The sequence below is a fragment of the Lepidochelys kempii genome, chromosome 7 (genome assembly GCF_965140285.1).
Source record: "Lepidochelys kempii isolate rLepKem1 chromosome 7, rLepKem1.hap1, whole genome shotgun sequence".
NCBI classification, from domain to species: Eukaryota; Metazoa; Chordata; order Testudines; family Cheloniidae; genus Lepidochelys; species Lepidochelys kempii.
In genome coordinates, this window is record NC_136386.1 from 68,784,870 (window position 1) to 68,807,091 (window position 22,222).

At 39.9% G+C, this 22,222-nt stretch overlaps 2 protein-coding genes across 6 annotated transcripts in view; one reads left to right on the forward strand and one right to left on the reverse strand.

Moving 5' to 3' along the window:
- On the reverse strand, positions 1-21,098 carry DYDC1 (DPY30 domain containing 1). Of its 3 annotated transcripts, XM_073353271.2 has the most exons (7): positions 20,933-21,098; positions 19,315-19,442; positions 15,650-15,805; positions 15,414-15,536; positions 5,208-5,306; positions 4,041-4,142; positions 1-2,470 (listed from the first exon to the last, which is right to left on the reverse strand). In XM_073353271.2, the coding sequence occupies exons 3-7, from the start codon at positions 15,794-15,796 to the stop codon at positions 2,405-2,407; spliced, it is 537 nt and encodes a 178-aa protein (XP_073209372.1). In that variant the 5' UTR covers positions 15,797-15,805; positions 19,315-19,442; positions 20,933-21,098; the 3' UTR covers positions 1-2,404. The 3 variants fall into 3 exon arrangements, with proteins under 3 accessions (XP_073209372.1, XP_073209371.1, XP_073209373.1); XM_073353270.1 differs by lacking the exon at positions 19,315-19,442 and having other exon boundaries at positions 20,933-21,097; XM_073353272.1 differs by lacking the exons at positions 4,041-4,142; positions 19,315-19,442 and having other exon boundaries at positions 20,933-21,097.
- Positions 20,610-22,222, forward strand: part of LOC140914730 (DPY30 domain-containing protein 1) — a 12,460-nt gene continuing 10,847 nt past the window's right edge. For 2 of the 3 annotated variants that reach the window (XM_073353273.2, XM_073353275.2), the window contains exon 1: positions 20,610-21,597. The gene's annotated coding sequence lies outside the window, so the exon portion shown is untranslated. The remainder of the gene's footprint in view (positions 21,598-22,222) is intronic. The other variant, XM_073353274.2, reaches the window with a different exon arrangement.

Here is a 22,222-nt window from a genome sequence, read left to right on the forward strand (position 1 = left end):
AACTGTGAAAAAAAGTTGTATTCACGGATTGTTACGGACATTACAAATACTGCCATGTGATGCCAAGATATAATATGCACCCTGGTGGACATATGTATAACAAGATCAACAGTTCATTTCAAACCAAGTGATCAGAATGGGAGTGAATGAAATAGCAAGTAGGTACTGTGTTTCTATTGGTGTGATAGGGAATTAATGGCTCAAATTATTAACCAGCATGTTAAGGGCCACAGTCTCGTGTTTTAGCTGTATTTCCCAATTACATATCAAGGCTGAGATTTTCAAAGCTGAATAAGGGATAGGACATGGAGACACAGCTGCCATTAAAATTACACAAATATGCATCAATTCAGAATAAATTTATACACTGCAACACGGGAATCCAAACCTCTAAATACTTATTCACACAAATAGTTCCATTTACTTTTATGCGACTATTTACATAATTAAGGATAGCTGCATGAATCAAAGTTTGTAGGAATGCGTCCCAGACTATTGATGCTCTACTGTTGTGTTTTTATAGAAAAGTTCTTTCTAAAACAGGCAGATGCCAATAAACAGCATAAAACTATCAACATGCATGGGCAATAGTATAGTTTTGGGTTTTCAATATTTATTTGCCAACAGAAATCCAAGGCTATTTTACATATTTTTTACTTGTTGCTACAATGCAGCATTTTTAGCACTTTGCAAAGATGCATTTAACCTATCAGCCCTATGCCACTTTCCAGCATGAAATTAAAGCATGATTCAAAGTCACTGAGAATCTTTCTGTTGACTTTAAGGGATTGACCCAAAGACACTAATGCACTGAAGTGAGGAATCAATAGTAGAGAGTGCAGAAAGAGCAAAGATTTTCTTGGAGAATTTCATTATGAATCGATGGTGTTAAAAGCACAACATTTTGACACATTTCTGCTCAGTGGCAGCTTTGCCACATGAACAGAGCAAGTTAAACTAGGACAGGAAAGTATTTATTGCATGACTGACCTTTGCCTGTAGAGTCTACATATTTTCTAACTTATAAAGGGTAGAAGAAATCCTAGAACTAGCTTTAGCATAGATTAATTATCAAACTGCTAAGATATCCCAAAATCTCTCTTTCATCCCAAAACACAAAAATATCAATTAAAAAAAACATATACTGAATTTGTAATGGAGTAATATTTTATTATATATTATTGATCTTAACTGAATGTTGACTGCTCAACTAATATGTACTGCTACAAGACACTGAGGTGGAAAGAAACCTTTTTATTTTATAACCAAGAGTCATCCAGTTTCTGAATTCTGATGTCTTTTCCAGACAAGTGTCTATTTAGAGCAGGCAAGTTAACACTCTTGACAATCAGCAACAAAGCACCATCATTTCCTTGTTAAAAGTAATCTGATTAAGAACAGAAGAAGCCATTTGAATAAAACTTGAACAATCAATATCCAGCTCAAACTCAAAACAAATTTGGATTTTTTAAAGGTTTTATAGTTTGTGTTTTTTATAAATAGACATATCTGCTCTTCCTGGGTTCAATTTGGAACATACGTAATGAAATAAAGAAAAAAATACCGTAATTGTGGAATTTTTGCCCAGGAGAAAACCAGAGAATTTTGGAAATCTCACAAGAAAAAGGAAATCTCTTTGGTCAGGAAATCAGGCTAAATTCAGATATGATGATTATCTGATGCCTATTTGAAGTGAACTTCAAAACCTTTTGAGGTTTGCCCATTACTAACAAGAATTCATCAGATAACACCTTTCATTTGAAAGCATTTTGGACTCTATCCTGCAAGGTACTGAGCATTGTAGCCCACATACAGCAAAGCACTTAAGCATGTGTAAAATTTTCAATACATGAGTAATCCTATTGATCCTAGAGAACTCAGATCAAGACCTTTATTATAAACAGTGTACGTACAGGAATCACTTCTTCCACTAATGAAATGCAACTAGTTCTGGATGGAAGCGGTAACCGATCTAATAAATGAGAAGAGGAGAATTTTTGGACAATGACATCAGGATGAATCCCTAAGGTTACTTCTAGAGCTTTAATATTTAATATTCATGAAGGCCAGTCAGGATATTAGGATTTGGGATACTTCTCTGAAAGTACCTTATCTAGTGAACTACATGGAATTCAGTGTATCATCTTTAGAAGAGATTAATTGTCTCTCCTGGTTCCACTGAATCCAGGTACAGTATTTACAACCTGATGCACAGAACACTAATGAATTAGTAATCAGTAGCAAGTCAAATCAGTTTTTCCCAGAATTTGAATGATATTTATTTTTATGATATTTGCCTTAAATTAGCTGCCTTAAAACATTTTATCTAACTCTCAAACCCCCAGGTATCATTGATAAATTCATTCCATATATTAAATACACAATTACAGTAAGTCACTAAACTTCAGGAATCGACTTTTGTATCAGTTGGGTTTTCTTCCTCTGATTCAGCCGTGATATTCATTGCAGCCTAATAGCAAAAGAAAGAAAGAAAGAAAAAAGAATTACTCACCAATATTAACAGAAATTGATAAAAAGTGCTACAAACCAAAGCAAACAGAAACAGTGTTTAGACAACCTTCAGCAAGACTATGCATTCTCCTATTCAGTGAAATAACACTTTAGTTTTTATTCACCTCTACCATCAACAAGACAGACTGTATAGAGACAATTATCCCAAGCTAACAAAGGGCACTGAAGGGTGCAAGTGTGTACAATACTGTAAGAATATTGATCTGGTCCCACAATTTTTAAGTAAACTCACTGACAATATCTTTCCAGAATGCAAAAAGAATGTGTCATCACCAGACTAATGCTTACACAACTGTGAACCTAATTTATATGCCTAACACTGGGTAATGACATAGGTATATGGCTACACATATAATTATTACTCATTTGTATATCTGATTACCCAGTGTGCATGTGCAAATGCAGTAATAACTACACACCAAATATGCCTGCAGTTGCATGCATACGATTACATGAGCTTAACTGTGAAAACCTGACTTCAAATGTATTCTTAGCTACATTAAAAATAAGAGCCACCTGTAAAACATTTGTAAAATAACAGGCTGTTATTACATGAAAAACATGTTAACAAAAATTCCTCATACAATGTAAAGTCAAAGCTGAAATTACATTACTGACAATAAAATAAGATGGGCAAGACAACTTAATGTAATTCAAAGAAAAAAAAATCTGGCAACAGCATACTGGAACTACAAACAGTCTTTACCAGTATCTTGACTTAAACAATCAATTAAAACAAAATATATTCGGTTACTTAAAGACTTCTTATTTCAAAAATGTTGAATTGAAAAGTGGGATCTAACACATTCTTTTGACCATCAAAAGACATATGTAACTGGATACATTTGACTACTAGTGGCTGGCCCAAGAGATATTGTTATTCACGCTGCGATGACTTGCACAAGTCAAAATTTGATTCATGTTCTCTCACTTCCCTGTAGTGACAGATGCAAGGAGTATTGTGAGAACCGTGTGCTTTAGCACACCAGGAAAAGAAAGAGCCTCTAATTACTCTCAAGATTCACCTCCAGCTGATTAAATTAGCACTTATCATAGCCATATGATCAGAGAGGCAAGGGGAGGCAGCTGCTCCCCTGGGAATATTGAAACTTTCATTTGGAAAAAAATGTTGAATGTACAAAGTTTGAAATTTAAGGATTTCCTTTACCACATTGGCTCCATCACCGTTTCCTCAACTGCTGAAACAGGGGCACAGCTGGGGGAAAATGAAGCAGGGCCAGAGAGTTCCTATAATCAACTCATCCTTGGCTGTGGGAATGGCCTGTGGGGGCCAGTGGCAGCCAACAACCAGAGAGCGTATTCCAAAGGCTGCTCTAACATGCACTGGGGATCAAGCTCTCTTCAGGAGGTCTGGAAAATACGGCCCAAATACTCTCTTTTAGGCCATAATGGAAGTGCTGACACAGCCTTAACTGTATAGGCATCAGTGGGGACAGAAAAATCTCTATGCAGGGATTACTTAGACTTTTTTTTCCCCTGGTACTTACATCAGATTGCCCGCTCTCATCTATCTCCTCAACTCGGGTCAAATTAGGGGCTCCATATTTATCTGTAAGCTCAGCTAATGTCCTTGATTTATCCTCCAGTTCCTACAATTGAATTACAAAGCTTCCTGTGAGTCATTAGTAATTCTGTTAATTTTGTCACAAATGTATTTAAGAACTCTGAATATATGTCAAAGAACCTTAGTATGCATTAAACTAATGAAAATAAACAGATGCCATAGAGTAGAGATTTATGGAAACAAAGCCCTGGCATAAATAAATTAAGTGTGAAAAAGGTCTATGTATTACTGTTAGGGCTAATATTAATTATTATTAGAGGAGTTTAAACAATTTTAGGTTTTCATGTAGTATAAAGTTTGATATTTAGATAGTGATACATTGTCAATATTTTGACAAAATGATCTGAAAAAAGTGTTCTCCTTTAGATTGTGATGAACCCCATATACTAGAGGCTGGTCTATACTTAAAAGTTTTATCAGTATAGTCATGCCAGTTGGGGTGTGATTTTTTTTATGACATACCTGTAAAAGCCGTATGTAGACAAAGGTATACCAACAGAAAGATCCCTTATGACGGTATAACTTATTTTGCTTCACAAACCAGAATAAGCTATATTGGTATAAACACTTTTATACTAGCATAAGTGTATTCAGAGTAGGAAGGTTTACTGTGTTAGGTACACAAAGCTAAAGCAACAAAACTGTTAGTGTAGACAAATCTTAGGTGTGTTTGCATTTACAAATAACATTCACTTGTGTTCCCATTTAAACAAAAACACTCTCATAACCATAACTAAGGAAGACTGCAGCACCACTAAGCAAACAAATGTATAATAAGCTGCACTCTGAAACCATTTATACTTGGTTACGAAAAATATACCGAAGAGACTGATAGTCCAGCCCAGTGTCTAACTCGGGAAGTTTGAAATGAAGCTGGAGGGCTAGACATGCATCCCAGAAATGTTCTTTCACAGACTTGGACAGTTTGGTCAAATGTCCATAGGCTAAAAGTAAACATACACAATTCCTGCACTGATCAGGGAGGATGTTTGACATCTAAGCATAGATCTTGGAAAAGCTAGTTGGTGATCTGTGACATTATCTAATTATTATTATTATTACTATTATTATTAACGGAAGTTTGTCAGACCTCTTCAGCTTTTTGCTGCAAGGACAGCTCTTCTGCTTTCTTTTTCTCTACCCTTTCTACTTCCAGCTGAGCCTCCTCACGTTCTTGTTCCAGCTGAGCCTGCAGTCATTTTATGGAAGCAATATAACATGGACAAATTGAGAAAAAAAGTCAAACTACAGTAGGATGACCTATGTTGGTGTTAAAGTTTACAAAGCAGAGGTTTTATATACAGTAACTCCTCGCTTAACGTTATAGTTATGTTCCTGAAAAATGAGACTTTAAGCAAAACGATGTTAAATTAATCCAATTTCTCCATACGAATAAATGTAAATGGGGGGGTTAGGTTCCAGGGAAATTTTTTTCACCAGACAAAAAACTATATTATGTGTGTGTATATATATATACACACACACACACACACACACACAGAGTATCAGTTTTAAACAAACAATTTAATACTGTACACAGCAATGATGATTGTGAAGCTTGATTGAGGTGGTGGAGTCAGAAGGTGGAAGAGGGTGTGATATTTCCCAGGGAATCCCTTACTGCTAAATGATGAACTAGCACTTGGCTGAGCCCTCAAAGGTTAACACATTGTTGTTAATGTAGCCTCACACTCAACAAGGCAGCACGAATGGAGGGAGGGAAGACAGCATGGGAGATAGAGACACACACCCTGTGTGTGGGAGAGAGAGAGAGATGCACATTGCCCCTTTAAGTATGCTGATGCCACTCTAAGTACACTGCCTATTTAAGTATATCAGGAAGTTGAGACAGCAGCTGCGGCCTCAAGCTCTCTCCCTCCTGAGCCCTGTCCTGTCCCCACCCTGCTCTATATGGAGAAGGGGTAAGCAGGAGGGGCAGGAGCAGGAGGACACCCTGACATTAGCCCCCCTCTTCCTCCCTCCCTGCACAGCAAGCAGGAGGCTCCCGGGAGCAGCTCCAAGGCAGAGGGCAGGAGCAGCATGTGGCAGTGGGGGGAGGGACAGCTGAACTGCTGGCAGTTGATAGCCTGCTGGGTGGCTGCGGCACAGGGAACTTAGGGGAGCGGGGAGCTGATGGGGGGTTGCTGGTCAACCTTAGTTCCAAGCCCCCACCAGCTAGCTGCAACGAGCTGCTCTTCCTGCAAGCAGTGGACAAAGCAGGCGGCTGCGAAACAACTCTATAAGGGAGCACTGCGTAATTGATCAGCAACACAATGAAACAACTTTAACCAGGATGACTTTAAGTGAGGAGTTTGTATGTACTTTTTTTCCGAGGGACAAGATGGATGAGGTAATATATTTTATTGGACCAACTTTTGTTGGTGAAAGAGACAAGCTTTCGAGCTTACACAGCTCTTCTTCAGGTCTGGGAATTACTCATAGTGTTACAACAAAATACAAGATGGAACAGATTGTTTAGCATAAGTAGTTAACATATTTCAAGGAAGCTTAAATTCATAACTTTACTAGACACTAAAAATCATGGACTGAATAGAGACACTAGATTTATGGCTTATTGCAACAATCACCCACTAGCAACCCCCCATGTTCATTTTCTCCCCATTGTTGGAGGGATGTTAACGGACCACTTTACCTTGAATGGTCCCTTGAAGTATGTGTTAACTACTTATGCTAAACAATCTGTCCCATCCTTACAGTCCTTCGTTTTCAGTTTTTATTTTATTTATTTTTTCCCGGGCATTTATCGGTGTTTATTACTGTAACAACAAAAACAGCTGAAAATCAGTGCAAAAACTTTTACTAATTTTTCTGGGTAAATAGTGGGATTTATTTTAGTGGACAGAAGGATAGGGAGGAAAAGCATTCAATAGATTAATGCGTTCATGAATGGAATTCAATGTGGTTTACTGCAGAACTAAAACAGAACTCAAAACACAATGCCACCTCTGAGTTCAAGAAAACAATATATCGCTAATCCCCAAATAAAGCTTTTCATAGGAATAAGCAGCTTACTGTTGTAGACTTAGAACAATTAGTCTATAAATATTTACATTTAGTAATTGGGCCCAATATTTTAAAATATTTATAAACACTCATTGTGAGGTCCTTCAGTGTAATTTCCAAAAGTCCTGCGTAGCATAGGCTTACAGCAATATTATTTTTAAGCAGTCTTTGCCCAGGCCCATTTTCCTACAGTCTTGGATGTAGCTGAATTTCAAAAATACTCTCTCTATATCAACCGAGACAGGTGGGACACTGAGGATGCGAGAGAGAGCACGGCTCAAAGTTGGACAGTCAGTGTGGTGGATTTCCCAGTATTCAAGAGGAATTCAACCATGATGGCATGGTTGTCTGGGGAAGGCATTGCCATATAGGCACAGAATTCACTTTCTAGTTTTGTACTTTCTTCTTTAGAAGCCACAAAAGGGGAGATTATACAAGCATACTCTTTAAATTTATCAGCTGAGGCCACCCTTTACGATGAGGGTCAAACAGCACAATGACTTTCCAGAATGATGAGTCTCTCTGAAAAGCTGTAGGGGACATATTGCGAGCATCAGTAGCTTCCCACTTCTTTGACAGCTCTTCATAAAAACTTTTGAAGGCTTTTGCAAGCTGGTCCTTCTCAGTGACTGGCAACACAGATATGAAAAAAAAATTTCTGGAATCTCCCCAGATGTGCTTTTGTGAGAAAGTTCTGCTGAGAGATTGTTAACCAGAATGCCAGACACCTCTGTATTAGAAAATGCAACATCTGTTAAAGAACTCGATTTCAATTTCTTCTGTGCTTCATGTAGTGGCTGAAGTGTTTCAATCAGGAATTTGAGTTTTGTACAAAAGTGTCAAGGTTCCTCCCCCACTCTGAACTCTAGGGTACAGATGTGGGGACCTGCATGAAAAACCTCCTAAGCTTATCTTTACCAGCTTAGGTCAAAACTTCCCCAAGGTACAAAATATTCCACCCGTTGTCCTTGGACTGGCCGCTACCACCACCAAACTAATACTGGTTACTGGGGAAGAGCTGTTTGGACACGTCCTTCCCCCCAAAATACTTCCCAAAACCTTGCACCCCACTTCCTGGACAAGGTTTGGCAAAAAGCCTCACCAATTTGCCTAGGTGACTACAGACCCAGACCCTTGGATCTTAAGAACAATGAACAATCCTCCCAACACTTGCACCCCCCACTTTCCTGGGAAATGTTGGATAAAAAGCCTCACCAATTTGCATAGGTGACCACAGACCCAAACCCTTGGATCTGAGAACAATGAAAAAGCATTCAGTTTCTTACAAGAAGACTTTTAATAAAAATAGAAGTAAATAGAAATGAAGAAATCCCCCCTGTAAAATCAGGATGGTAGATATCTTGCAGGGTAATTAGATTCAAAAACATAGAGCACCCCTCTAGGCAAAACCTTAAGTTACCAAAAAGATACACAGACAGAAATAGTTATTCTATTCAGCACAATTCTTTTCTCAGACATTTAAAAAAATCATAATCTAACACATACCTAGCTAGATTACTTACTAAAAGTTCTAAGACTCCATTCCTGGTCTATCCCCGACAAAGACAGACTATAGACAGACACACAGACCCTTTGTTTCTCTCCCTCCTCCCAGCTTTTGAAAGTATCTTGTCTCCTCATTGGCCATTTTGGTCAGGTGCCAGCAAGGTTACCTTTAGCTTCTTAACCCTTTACAGGTGAGAGGAGCTTTCCCCTGGCCAGGAGGGATTTCAAAGGGGTTTACCCTTCCCTTTATATTTATGACAAAAGGCTTTGCCTAATTTCTTACATAGTTGCTTGAGATTTCAGCTTTATGGCTTTTCCACTGTTGAACTCTTTGTGATGTAAAAGTTGCATTAATACACCTATTGCATTCTGAACACTCAGTGCAGCCAAATACAGACTAAACCATCTTGTTGGTACAACTTGAACTGAAATGCTGCATTCAAGTGCGATCTCTTTGCAAACATCATAGAAGATTTTTATTTGAATGCTTGAAAACTGCACCAGCATCTATTATGAAATTTTTTAAATCGGCCATTCTGGGAACCTCTGTTGCAAGAGAGATAGTAACATGCAGCAGGTGAGCTGGGTAAGACAAAGCAATTTAGGTTTTTCATTCAGCTTTACATCTTATGTGAACTTCGCACAGTAAGAAGCCGAGTCAGAATTCACTGTAGCTCAAATCCTTCCATAAAAGTGCATATTCATTTAAAGTTTTACTGACACAAGCTGCGACTGTTTGACTGCTGACTTTACAAACTCCATATCTGCCAAAATGAGTGTAGGCTTCTCCAAAACAAAATGAAAAATGAAAACAAAATCACCAGGATTGGGCGGTCGAGAACATCTGACGAGTCATCAAAAATCAAAGAACTAACTGTATTTCCAATCAACCTCTCTTTAATTTTGGTGGTCAGAGCAACATCATTCTCCTCCAAATATTTCTTCGTCATATTGATTGAATTTGGCAAAGATTTTGCTGTTGGACAGAAATTTCATATAAAATCCTCCAAAGGACCATCAGCAAGGCTTAGCGGCTGCACTGTAAAGCAGATGGCATGTATAAATTACTTATTAGATCATTTTGATCTCACTCTTGCCATGCCCAGATGAATGCTGATTCCAATGTTTGCTTGTTTCTGTTTTCACCTTCTCGTTTTAGTCTTAAGTGTCATTTGCTCTCCAAATGTTCTTTAGTCCGGTTGGCCTGAGTGTCGGCTATGATGCCACACCATTTGCAGCACATACACTCAACTTCATCCTTTTCTCACGTTTTTGTTTTTTTTTAAACTTTTGAATACTTCCTTACATTATGAAACATATTCTCATTTTCATTTTTTTCCCATCTTTAAACCGTTATCTGCTAACAGCTTGAAATGTGTACACGGTGGATGTGAGATTCATCAGGACATTCAGATGTGCATGCACTTCAGAGCTTGCGTGCGTGCCTGTTTGTTTATTGTGTGTATTTTCTAGACTAATATATAGCCTTAGTTCAACAGGCAGCTTTCCGTATACACACAAACTAATGTATTATCATAATACATATATCTCATGCAATGTACTGTATTTTCCTAATAAAACACAGGTTTTTTTGTATGTTTGAATGATACAGAAAAAAAGAATACTACTTTTTGTAAAACCCGAGATTTTTTAAGTAAAAATCGGTTTAAATTGAAAATGAAGGGACTTATCCATCTTGTCACAGTATTTAGCTGTGACATTCTGGGTAAGTTTCCCAGACCTGAAGAGGAGCTCTATGTAAGCCAAAACCGTGTCTCTCTCACCACCATAAGTCAGTTCAGTGAAACATATTACCTCACCCATCCTCGTGTGCAACTGACACGGCTACAACAACACTGCATACTTTTTCTTCATCATTTACAATGTATTTTATGCTTGAAAACATAAACCTACAATAACTGAAATAATAATAAGTTTAGATTTGCTGAAATATCAGGTGACTCAACAATCTTATCAGTTGTGGACCAGAATGGAGAGCAAGGTCTTTTGATTGTCAAAGGGAAAACGGAATAGACAATTGAAGACCTTAACCTTCCATACATCCCTCACACACTCTCATTAAAGGTCAAATCTAATGTTCATTTGAAGACAACTAGAACTCATAAGAATTTAAGACCCAGATTTTAAAGGTGTTTTAGGTGCTACTGCATTCAGCGTTGCAATGTCTAACTGATTTAGGTGGCTAAATCTCATTTCAAAAGGGATTTAAGCACATAGGAGCCAAAATCTCATGGACAGTCTGTAGGGTTTAGGTTCCTAAATGCCTAATCTGTCTTGAAAATGAGATTTAGGCTCCTAAATCAGTTTGCTGTTGCAATGCTGAACACATGAACGTCTACATACCTTTAAAAATCTGGGCCTAAGGTCTTTGCTGCCATCATATATCAGAAATTGCATAATTTAAGTATATGTAATGTTTTATTCATTAACACTTATGGAGAATCAAATAGTACAGCAAAAACCTTGTTTTATTTGCTGTAATATTTTGTGAAAATATATTAACAAACATGACCACTAAGTCCAAAAGTAGCATTCAAATGCCTTTTGGCCATATGCATTCATACAGAGCACATGTATGTGCCCAGAGCTAGTCGTTCAAAACAGTGACCCACTCACAACCAGTCCCTTGAAAAATGTGAATTTACTGTGGCAGAGCTGAGGGGAAAATTCTTCAACAAATAACTTATTTAATTAATTTAGCCTTTTCTTTCTTTGTGAGCCACCTGCAGGTATAACATCATATTCTCATATGTATTAATTATTTGAAATGCTTCATGAAATTCTTCAGCAAATAATTCGGTTTTCAAACTGTTAAATTGAGAATTTAAAAGTATAAAAGAATATACAATATGCAACTCATGCTATAACTTATACAGCTAAACTAATGAGAGCAGCATGAGTTTAAAATTGTGTATTTGATTGTCATATGCTTAGATTACACTTTTATGGTTAATTATGTAAGAAATCCCAATCTGGGAATGGCAACAGTACCATGTGATATACAAACAGGGCCATTTCAGACACTGCTTGTTCACACAGGTGGCTTTGGGTCATGGGGGGCAGGGGTCTGCTCTACCAAGGCCAGCTAGCAATGTGGGTGTAGTCTTTACTTCTCATGTTTCAGTTCTATATAATGTCACATACAAATGGTTTTATGCTGAAATAACTCTACTGTGATGATAAATTGAGCCTCAAGAAGAATCAGGACATATCCATAGCCCATGCTATCCCAGACCACAGATTTTCCCTCCTTTTATTTAACAGGAAACCTCCATCCGCTAATCCCGACTTTTTCCACAAACACACAATTTCTGGATACATTCCCTATTACCTCCCCTTCCCATATGCAGTGTTAGAGCAGAGCAGTTGGGCCAAATAACATGGAGAAGGTTACACATTAAATTGCAGACATGCAAGTGGAGCCCAGTCAAATAATTGTGCAGTGGTTCCCTAGATTTGCTTGAAGCTGCCTTTATATGTAACTAACCAACACAGTATAAATTATGAAATTTATATTCAAATATACATCCGAAACATGCATTTTACAAATATTGAAACATTCACTTTGCATGATGAACACTCGTAACAGTAAGGCTCAAATGCTCACATAATTTTTGTTGAAAGCAAACATGACAAAAATGCATACATGATCAAATCAAAATTCAACGTCCAATTCAAACAAATATTTGCAAAAAAAAAAAAAAAAAATTTCTCAGCTCTAAACTCCACATAGGATACGAGGCTTAGTCACGGATCAGGGAACCACAGTGGATGTGTTCCATAACCATATAATGGCAACCACTTATAAAGTTGTATGTGTGTATAAATTACAGATCTGTTGATTGTCTGCCACTACACAGGGAGTAGTCCAGATCTACTGAGTACACCTAGCATGTGCATGGACAGTAGGGCTGTCAAGTGATTAAAACAATTAATTGTGATTAATCGCGGTGTTAGTAATAAAATACCATTTATTTAAATATTTTTGGATGTTTCCCACATTTTCAAATATATTGATTTTAATTACAACACAGAATACAATGTGTACAGTGCTCATTTTATATTTATTTTTTATTATAAATATTTGCTCTGTAAAAAACAAAAACATTTTATTTTTCAATTCACCTCATACAAGTACTGTACTGCAATCTCTTTATCACGAAAGTTGAACTTACCAATGTAGAATTACATACAAAAAATAACTGCACTCAAAAATAAGACAATGTAAAACTTCAGAGCCTAGAAAGTCCACTCAGTCCTACTTCTTGTTCAGCCAATCGCTCAGACAAACAAGTTTGATTACATTTGCAGGAGATAATTCCACCCGCTTCTTATTTACACTGTCACCTGAAGTGAGAACAGGCATTCACATGGCACTGTTGTACCCGGCGTCGCAAGATATTTACATTCCAGATGTGGGAAAGAGTCATATGTCTCTTCATGCTTCGACCACCATTCCAAAGGACATGCATCCATGTTGATGTCGGCTTCTGCTCACTAATGATCCAAAGCAATGCGGACTGACGCATGTTCATTTTCATTGTCTGAGTCAGATGCCACCAGCAGAAGGTTAATTTTCTTTTTTGGTGGTTTGGGTTCTGTAGTTTCCGCATCGGAGTGCTGCTCTTTTAAGACTTCTGAAAGTGTCTTCCACACCTGGTCCCTGTCAGATCTGGGAAGGCACTTCAGATTCTTAAACCTTGGGTCAAGTGCTGTAGCTATCTTTAGATATCTCACATTGGTACCTTCTTTGCACTTTGTCAGATCTACAGTGAAAGTGCTCCTAAAACGAACATGTGCTGAGTCATCATCTGAGACTGCTATAACATGAAATATATGGCAGATTGTGGGTAAAACACAGAGCAGGAGACATACAATTCTCCCCCAAAGAATTCAGTCACAAATTTAATTAACTCACTATTTTTTTTAACAAGAATCATCAGCATGGAAGTATGTCCTCTAGAATGGTGGCCAAAGCAAGAAGGGGCATACGAATGTTTAGCATATCTGGCACGTAAATACCTTGCAAATCTGGCTACAAAAGTGCCAGGCAAACGCTAGTTCTCACTTTCAGGTGACACTGTAAATAAGAAGCAGGCAGCAGCATCTCCTGTAAATGTAAACAAACTTGTTTGTCCTAGTGGTTGGCTGAAGAAGAAGTAGGACTGAGAGGACTTGTAGGCTCTAAAGTTTCACATAGCTTTGTTTTTGAGTGCAGTTATGTAAGAAAAAAAATCTACATTTGTAAGTTGCATGTTCATGATAAAGAGATTGCACTACAGTACTTGTATGAGGTGAACTGAAAAATACTATTTATTTTATCATTTTTACAGTGCAAATATTTGTAATAAAAAATAATATAAAATGAGCACTGTACACTTTGTATTCTTTGTTGTAATTGAAATCAATATATTTGAAAATGTAGAAAAACACCCAAAATATTTAATAAATTTCAATTGGTATTCTATTATTAACAGTGCAATTAAAATTGCGATTAATCATGTTTAATTTTTTTAATCACAATTAATATTTTTAGTTAGTTGTGTGAGTTAACTGCGATTAATTGACAGACTTAACTGACAGGCAACTATACATAATGAACTCCAGCACCCGACAGACTACTTGTAAGTTACTGATGCTCAGAGAAGCCTTAAATTGGGTATTCTTTGCCTCTCGGTTCTGCATTATTTAAGGATATCATACTGCAAAGTCAGTTTCCCTACTTAACCACTTCCATGTTCTGGATGGTCATGTCACTTATTATTTGACACATAGACACTATGCAAATCACATTATAGTGCTTTTATACTGCATTATTGTAACACCATTATATGGACATATGCAGTACGTCACCATAAAATACATACCTAGGTTGGTTCCAGTGTTATGAATAAGGCTGCGAGTCTGTCGTGGAGGTCACGGAAGTCACGGACTGTGTGACTTTCAGAGACCTCTGTGAATTCTGCAGAGGCTGGAGCGACTGGCCTGGGGGTCAGCCACACCGGCTGCTGCTGGAGCAGTCTCAGGTCACTACACTCCCCCACCCCCGAAACAGCAGGAGTTTGGGTGTGGGCGGGGCTCCAGGGCTGGCGTGCAGGAAGGGGTGAGGGCTCTGGGCAGCTCTTACCTCGGGGGACTCCCTGGAAGCAGCAACATGTCCCTCCCTCGGCTCCTTGGCGGAGGCGCGGCCAGGCAGGTCTACGCACTGCCTCTGCCTGCAGACACCACCCCCGCAGCTCCCACAGGCTGCAGTTCACAGCCAATGGGCGCTGCAGAGCCAGCACTCAGGATGCAGACAGTGTGCAGAGCCCCCTAGCCACGCTTCTGCCTAGGAGCCAAGGGACATGTCGCCGCTTTCAGGGAGCCACGCAGAACCAGGTAGGGAGCCTACCAGCCCCACCAAACCTCCTCCCCCATCCAGCACTAGCGAGGGTCCCGGACTGCACCCCATCCCAGAGCACCTGCGCTGCCCCTTGGGCCACCCCCCACCCCAGAGCCCCATGGAACTACTGGGCTACCCTCTTCCCCCCCTGCCCCCCCCACCCACCGAGCACCCAATATTTAGTCAGGGGTATATAGTACAAGTCATGGTCAGGTCACGGGACATGAATTTTTGTTTACTGTCCATGACTTTTACTAAAAATACCAGTGATTAAAACGTAGCCTTAGTTATGAGGTGTCAATGCCACAGTATTATCTGCTAGAAATTTTAATTACTTTTATTATTGACTATATTATGCCATACCTGCTGCTCCTCTGCAAGTTTCTGCTGGATCGTGAGTTCTTCCTCCTTCATTTTTTCTAACATTTCCAGTTCTTTCAGGGCCTCCTCACGTTCTTGCTCCAGTTCAGCCCTCTCCTGCTTCCTCTGTCATTGCATGATATTGACAAATCAGAAAAAAGATTAACTAATATTGGCTATATTGTCATTAAAGTTTGTGAAAGAGTAACAGTAATCATTTTAAATGCAGAGAGATCCACCTCTTGTTCTTCATCTAAATTTCTCCTGTATTTGTAAATCCAGTATGCCAGGTACTCTATTGGGTCTATGGGCCGATGCTCTACCACTTCTGCAAGTCCCTTTGCCAAGCATATTCCTAGGCATCTCTTGAGATATTCAGAGTCCATTCACAGCTCCTGAAAAATGTAAAGGAAAACAGACACTAAACAGTGATTCCTGATTTAAACTAAAAAATATTTTAAGAATTACTAACTAGACCATATCAAATAGTTTGTTGCAAATAGTTTAGCCAAGAAATTCAGCCTTTTTTTTTTTTTTTTTTGTGACTGCTCTGTGAAGAGGTTGTGCATTGTATTAAAGACAGTGTTATCTAGTTGACAAGGCACTAGGCTAGGAGTCAGGATTCACAGTTCTGCCACAACCTGCTAGATAACTTTGGAAAAGGTCATTTGTGTCCATTCCCTTCTCACCCCTTTGTCCACCTTGCCTATTTAGACTGCAAGCTCTTCAAGGCACAAACTTTCTCTCACTGTGTGAACAATGCCTAGAACCAGGGGTCCTAATCTGAGTTGGGGCCTATAGGCACTGCAGTATTACTAATAATAAATACTAATTTGCTCATTTTTTACAAGTGTTGAATACTTTGTGCATGAACATTGATCATAGAGTTTTTGAGCTGGTTTCAATGAATATTTACTATTCATACTTTATGAGCTAGTCACGTAAGTCACATGCTGTTGTGTCTGCTCCTTGATCAGATGGCCTAAGCTTTATCAACTGGAATTCCTTTTTCCGTTCACAAATTATCTGTGAATATTTGTAAGTATCAGACTAATGTGGGAGTAATTAAAACAGCTTTGCAAAATGGCCACAAGAGTAGTCCCAATAGAAATGCTCTCATAAACAGATTTTTATTCACACTAGGATTTGAAAGATTTTGCTTCCAGCAAGAATTCTTGTGAATAAAAGCTTGTTCTTCTGTGGCTAGGTGAATAGAAGTCATGAACACAATCAAAACAAATTGGTAGGTTATATCCATAAAAATCTTCGTTAATGCTGCCTGACTGACAAAGAGCATGCACACGTCTGATGTATTTTAATCAGAAAACGAAGTGGGCATGCACTTTCATGCACTAAATCATCAATATTATATGCCAGTATAGTATGATTTGAATAAAGCAAGAGAAATTGGAGGAATTGTCACAGATTGAAGTGTCATTAGATGAGGTTTTGGAATGAACTGATAAACTTAACAGTAACAAGTCACCTGGACCTGATGGCATTCACCTAAGAGTTCTGAAAGAACTCAAATATGAAATTGCAGAACTATTAGCTATGATTTGTAACCTGTCCTTTAAATCAGCTTCTATACCCAATGACTGGAAGATAGCTAATGTAATGCCAATATTTAAAAAGGGCTCTAGAGGTGATCCCATCAATTACGGATCAGTAAGTCTAACATCAGTACCGGGCAAATTAAAGTTGAAACAATAGTAAAGAATAAAATTGTCAGACACATAGAAAAACATAAATTGTTGGGCAAAAGTCAACATGGTTTCTGTAAAGGGAAATCATGTCTTACTAATCTATTAGAGTTCTTTGAAGGGGTCAACAAACATGTGGACAAGGGGGATTCAGTGGACATAATGTACTTAGATTTCCAGAAAGCCTTTGACAAGGTCCCTCACAAAAGGCTCTTATGTAAATTAAGTTGTCATTGGATAAGAGGGAAGATCCTTTCATGGACTGAGAACTGGTTAAAAGACACGGAACAAAGGGTAGGAATAAATGGTAAATTTTCAGAATGGAGAGGGGTAACTAGTGGTGTTCCCCAAGGGTCAGTCCTAGGACCAATCCTATTCAACTTATCCATAAATGATCTCCAGAAAGGGGAAAACAGTGAGGTGGCAAAGTTTGTAGATGATACTAAACTGCTCAAGATAGCTAAGACCAAAGCAGACTGTGAAGTATTTCAAAAAGATCTCACAAAACTAAGTGATTGGGCGACAAAATGGCAAATGAAATTTAATGTGGATAAATATAAAGTAATGCACATTGGGAAAAATAAACCCAACTATACATACAATATGATGGGGGCTAATTTAGCTACAGCTAATCAGGAAAGAGATCTTGGAGTCATTGTGGATAGTTCTCTGAACACCTCCACGCAGTGTGCAGCAGCAGTCAAAAAAGCAAACGGGATGTTCAGAATCATTAAAAACGGGATAGAGAATAAGACGGAGAATATCTTATTGCCCTTATGTAAATCTATGGTACGCCCACATCTTGAATACTGCGTACAGATGTGGTCTCTTAATCTCAAAAACGATATACTGGCATTAGAAAAGGTTCAGAGAAGGGCAACTAAGATGATTAGGTGTTTGGAACAGGTCCCATATGAGGAGAGATTAAAGAGGCTAGGACTTTTCAGCTTGGAAAAGAGGAGACTAAGGGAGGATATGGTAGAGGTATATAAAATCGTGAGTGGTGTGGAGAAAGTGAATAAGGAAAAGTTATTTTCTTGTTCCCATAATATAAGAACTAGGGGCCACCAAATGAAATTAATGGGCAGCAGGTTTAAAACAAATAAAAGGAAATTCTTCTTCACACAGCGCACAGTCAACCTGTGGAACTCCTTGCCTGAGGAGGTTGTGAAGGCTAGGACTATAGCAGGGTTTAAAAGAGAACTAGATGAATTCATGGAGGTTAAATCCATTAATGGCTATTAGCCAGAATGAGTAAGGAATGGTGTCCCTAGCCTCTGTTTGTCAGAGGGTGGAGATGGATGGCAGGAGAGAGATCACTTGATCATTACCTGTTAGGTTCACTCCCTCTGGGGCACCTGGCATTGGCCACTGTCGGCAGACAGGATACTGGACTGGATGGACCTTTGGTCTGACTCAGTATGGCCATTCTTATGTTTTTATTATCATTTCATTTGTTTTGAACATTTTTAACAATCTTTCTGACTAAATTACATTTAAGGAAACAACAAACTCTCTTAAACATGGCTCATTGTCGATTAGTTTTATAGAACTTCAGACGGAATGCACAATTAGATATACATAACTTACCAGTTCAGAGAGAATTTATTAAAATATATACAGGGAAGCTGTACAAGGGACCACTCCTATTAGGTAAATACCTCTCTTACACCTGCCTGTATGTATCCAAAACACAGAGTATAATTCTGCTCCATTTGTTTCAAAATGTAATTTCCATGAAGCAGCAGTTGCTTAACATGGTTTAGCTGTAGGAAATATTCACTGATCTCCAGTTACAATAGTACATGATCACTACAGTTTTCCTTATAGTGCTAAATTCTATTAGTTCTTCTCAAATAGTCCCAATTAGCTATTTTCTGTCCTAAATACACACTTCACTGAATTCAATGTGGATTCTAGAAGCGACTTAGAATTTAAATAATTTCTGTGTATGATCCATTTAAGAAGAAGAAAACAGACCTTATCTAAAGGCAAGTCACACAAATGCAGGAAGGAAAACTCGTTTCTTGACACAAGGGAGATGAGAAACATCACAGACTATTCCTTCCTCCTAGTCTCTTGCACAGACGCCCCTTAGGTATGCTCCCTGTTAAGTTCAGATCTTACTTTCTGACACACTGGCATATATCAGTGTTTTGTCACAATGTACCTCCACAGAATGCACATCTGAACACACTTACCTCCTGAAAATTCTATACTTTCCTCTCACCTCAAAGGATTCTGCAACCCACTCTTCAAATATATTTAAATTCTTGGCATGGTTTGCACACTTTGGTTTTGGGATGCTTGATTCTTGTTTAAACCATTTCTTCAACAAAAGAACAGTTAGGTATGAGACAAGTACAGCATAAAGGGCTTCATTTATGGCCATATGTCTCATCTATGCCACTCATTAGATTAAAAATATATTGACTCAGAATGCACAGTTTTTGTTTTCCTACAGCCTCATGTCAGCTTTCTTTTTTTTTTATATATTTAAATATTCTAGTTTGAACTAACTAAACTAAGTTTTAAGCATGTATATAAGTTTTGTATGATCAGGATAAGATATATTACTACTATTACAATACTGTTATATGATATAATAATGATATGACTATAACGATCATAATCCTTGTTCTGGAATTTGTGTGTGAACATTGACCAAATATTGCTTATTGTAGGTACAGTTTTGAAATCACCGTCTGTTTAGTATATGATTCCCAACGCTTTGGAAGGAATAAAAGGTCGTAGAAAAAAATAATAGTTTGAACACACTTTCATTTTAGAACTCAAAATACATTTAGCTTTTTGCTACCATCTGCAAAATATCAGGTTTTTCTAAATCTTTTAGTAAGCCCTGGCCCTTTAGATCCAGTTGAAATTGAGGGTCAAATTGGAAAGCAAAAAAATATCAAGTGTAAAGAATATTTGTTACGTAGATACAAGGATAATAGCTGCCTTCCAAATACTTAAGCATCATAACAATGTAAAAGACCTTGTGAACGTTTTATTCAGGCCAAGAGTGTTCACAGTGCAATCTGTGGTGTGTTAAAAGGTAATTTAGGATTGTTCTCTTCCTATAAATAAAGAATGAAGGTAAAAATGATCATCTGTCAGTTTTTAATACTTGTGAATGGAGACAAAAAGCAACTCTTTCCAGAAAGATGCAAATGCAAGCAAAACTATGGTTGTGTGTATTTGTGTTTTGATTTTCAACAGATGTAGCACTATCCAGCTTGGGCACCCTGGGTTTAGATCAATGGTTTTCAATCTGTGGACCCCGCGGGGGGGGAGGGGGGCAGGGAAGGAAAGAGGTGTCCACAGACTATGCCTAACATTTCCAAAGGGGTCCACTCCTCTATTTGAAATGTTTTAGGGGTCTACAAAGGACATAGGGTTGGAAACCGCTGGTTGATCTGATTTGTTATGAACCAGCATGATGACCCTGGAGGGTGGGGGGCGGCTGCTGGGAGACAGGTGACCAGTGACTGCGGCTGGTGCATTGTTGCTGTGAACGGACTGGAGGCGGTTTGGGGAACAGGAGTTTGCTGAGAAGGCCCCGCAGACGCGCATCGGCAGGGCAGAGCCACCCGCCCAGGGCCCCTGGCCGCTCCCCCGCGCACACGACCCTCCGGGCCCCCTTCACGAGGGCGAAGCCGATTGGAAAGGTTCCCACGTTGCGGCGCCGCGCACAGACCAGATTCACTGGAGCGGAGCCCCGCCGGGGAAGACAAGGCCCGAGCCCATGTCCCCACCCTGCTTTCCCAGGAGGGGGGTGGGGGGGCACGACCCCCTGCTGCGGCCTGGGAGCCCTACCGGGTGCGTTCGCCAGCTGGCAATAGAGCGCGCGCCAGCGAACCTCCACGACCGCGGCGCGCGTGATGAGTAGACGGGTCTGGGCGGGCGAACGAGCGTCCAGCGTGGGAAGGGGCCGCCGGCCGTTGCTCCGACGCTTCGAGAGGCGCGCAGCCGCAGAGAGCACCCCCCAGCGCGCGCGGAGTGGGAGGGGCGGGCTCGGGAGCGTCCCGTCGCTAGGCAGCCGCCCGGTGACCCAGGCGGTAGGATTGGTGGTGGGGCTGGTGTTGGGGGCTGTCACGTGAGTACGGTGGCGGGGTTAACCCCGTCGGGGCTGGGCGTTGGCAGAACATCGGCTTGGCCTGGGGGCAGTTCGCCTTGGAGAGCCGGACACGGTGGGATCCCGGCGTGTGCGCCGGAGCGGGGGCGCAGGGTCCTGCCCCTCTCGGCGAAGACTGCGGCCCCGGCGCGCTGAGGGATGCGGGGAGTAGTGCCCGGCTCTGCGGGACGCGACCGCGCTCCGCCCACCCCTGGGCGGCGGCGGCGGCATCGCAGCGGGCGTCTGGTGGGGTCAGCCCCGGGCACGCAGCCTGGGGCGGGAGTGATAGTGGGGCTCCAGCGTGCAGCCCGGCTCGGGAGCCTGTCACCCTGCGGTCAAAGGACTGTCCCGTCCCCTACACCTGGGGGTGAGTGACTGATCTTTACACAAGAGAAACCTCTGCTACTCTCACTCGTGTAATACCAGCAGCGTGCCACCTCCCTGGCTGCTCATTGCGGTAGCTACCCATGGGGAAGGTAAAGAGCCCCTGGTCTGTTCCTGGAGAGGACAGAATAACCCCAGTAACCTGGACAGGAGGGGCTCTCACTCCAGCAGACTCCGGTGTACAAGACTTACTCCTGGTGGAATTCTACAACAAAAAATTAAAAAGTCTGTGCACAGTGTTTTAAAATTCTGCATATTTTATTTGTCAAAATAACACCATATAATCACACCAGTTTCAATTAGTTTAGGTCATTTATTTCAAAATAGCTGTCAGCAGGTATGTCTGTAACAATACAGACATGAAAAAAGATTCAGGAAATGTTTTTTGACAAATAGATTCCTTACTACGTGTATTAATACAGATCTCTGAGTAATAATTCATTTAAACTACAATACAGAACAATATTTCCTGCACCCTTCAAAAGCAAAAGCTTGGGGGAGTCAGGGGTAATGGAGGAGCTGAGGGAGAGGGAAGTGAATTGCTGGGAAGGAGCCTGGGTGTGAACTTGGAGGGTTGTGGGAATGGGTGGGAAATGAGGGTATGGGTA

What these genes read in the sequence shown, in the direction of transcription:
- DYDC1 (XM_073353271.2), bottom strand. Translation starts at nt 15,796, where the DNA reads ATGGACTCTGAATATCTCAAGAGATGCCTAGGAATATGCTTGGCAAAG. An exon ending in TGCAGCAAAAAGCTGAAGAG is followed by an intron (nt 4,143 to 5,207) that starts GTCTGACAAACT and finishes ATTCAATTGTAG; the next exon opens with GAACTGGAGGATAAATCAAG. An exon ending in ATGAGAGCGGGCAATCTGAT is followed by an intron (nt 2,471 to 4,040) that starts GTAAGTACCAGG and finishes TTTTGCTATTAG; the next exon opens with GCTGCAATGAATATCACGGC.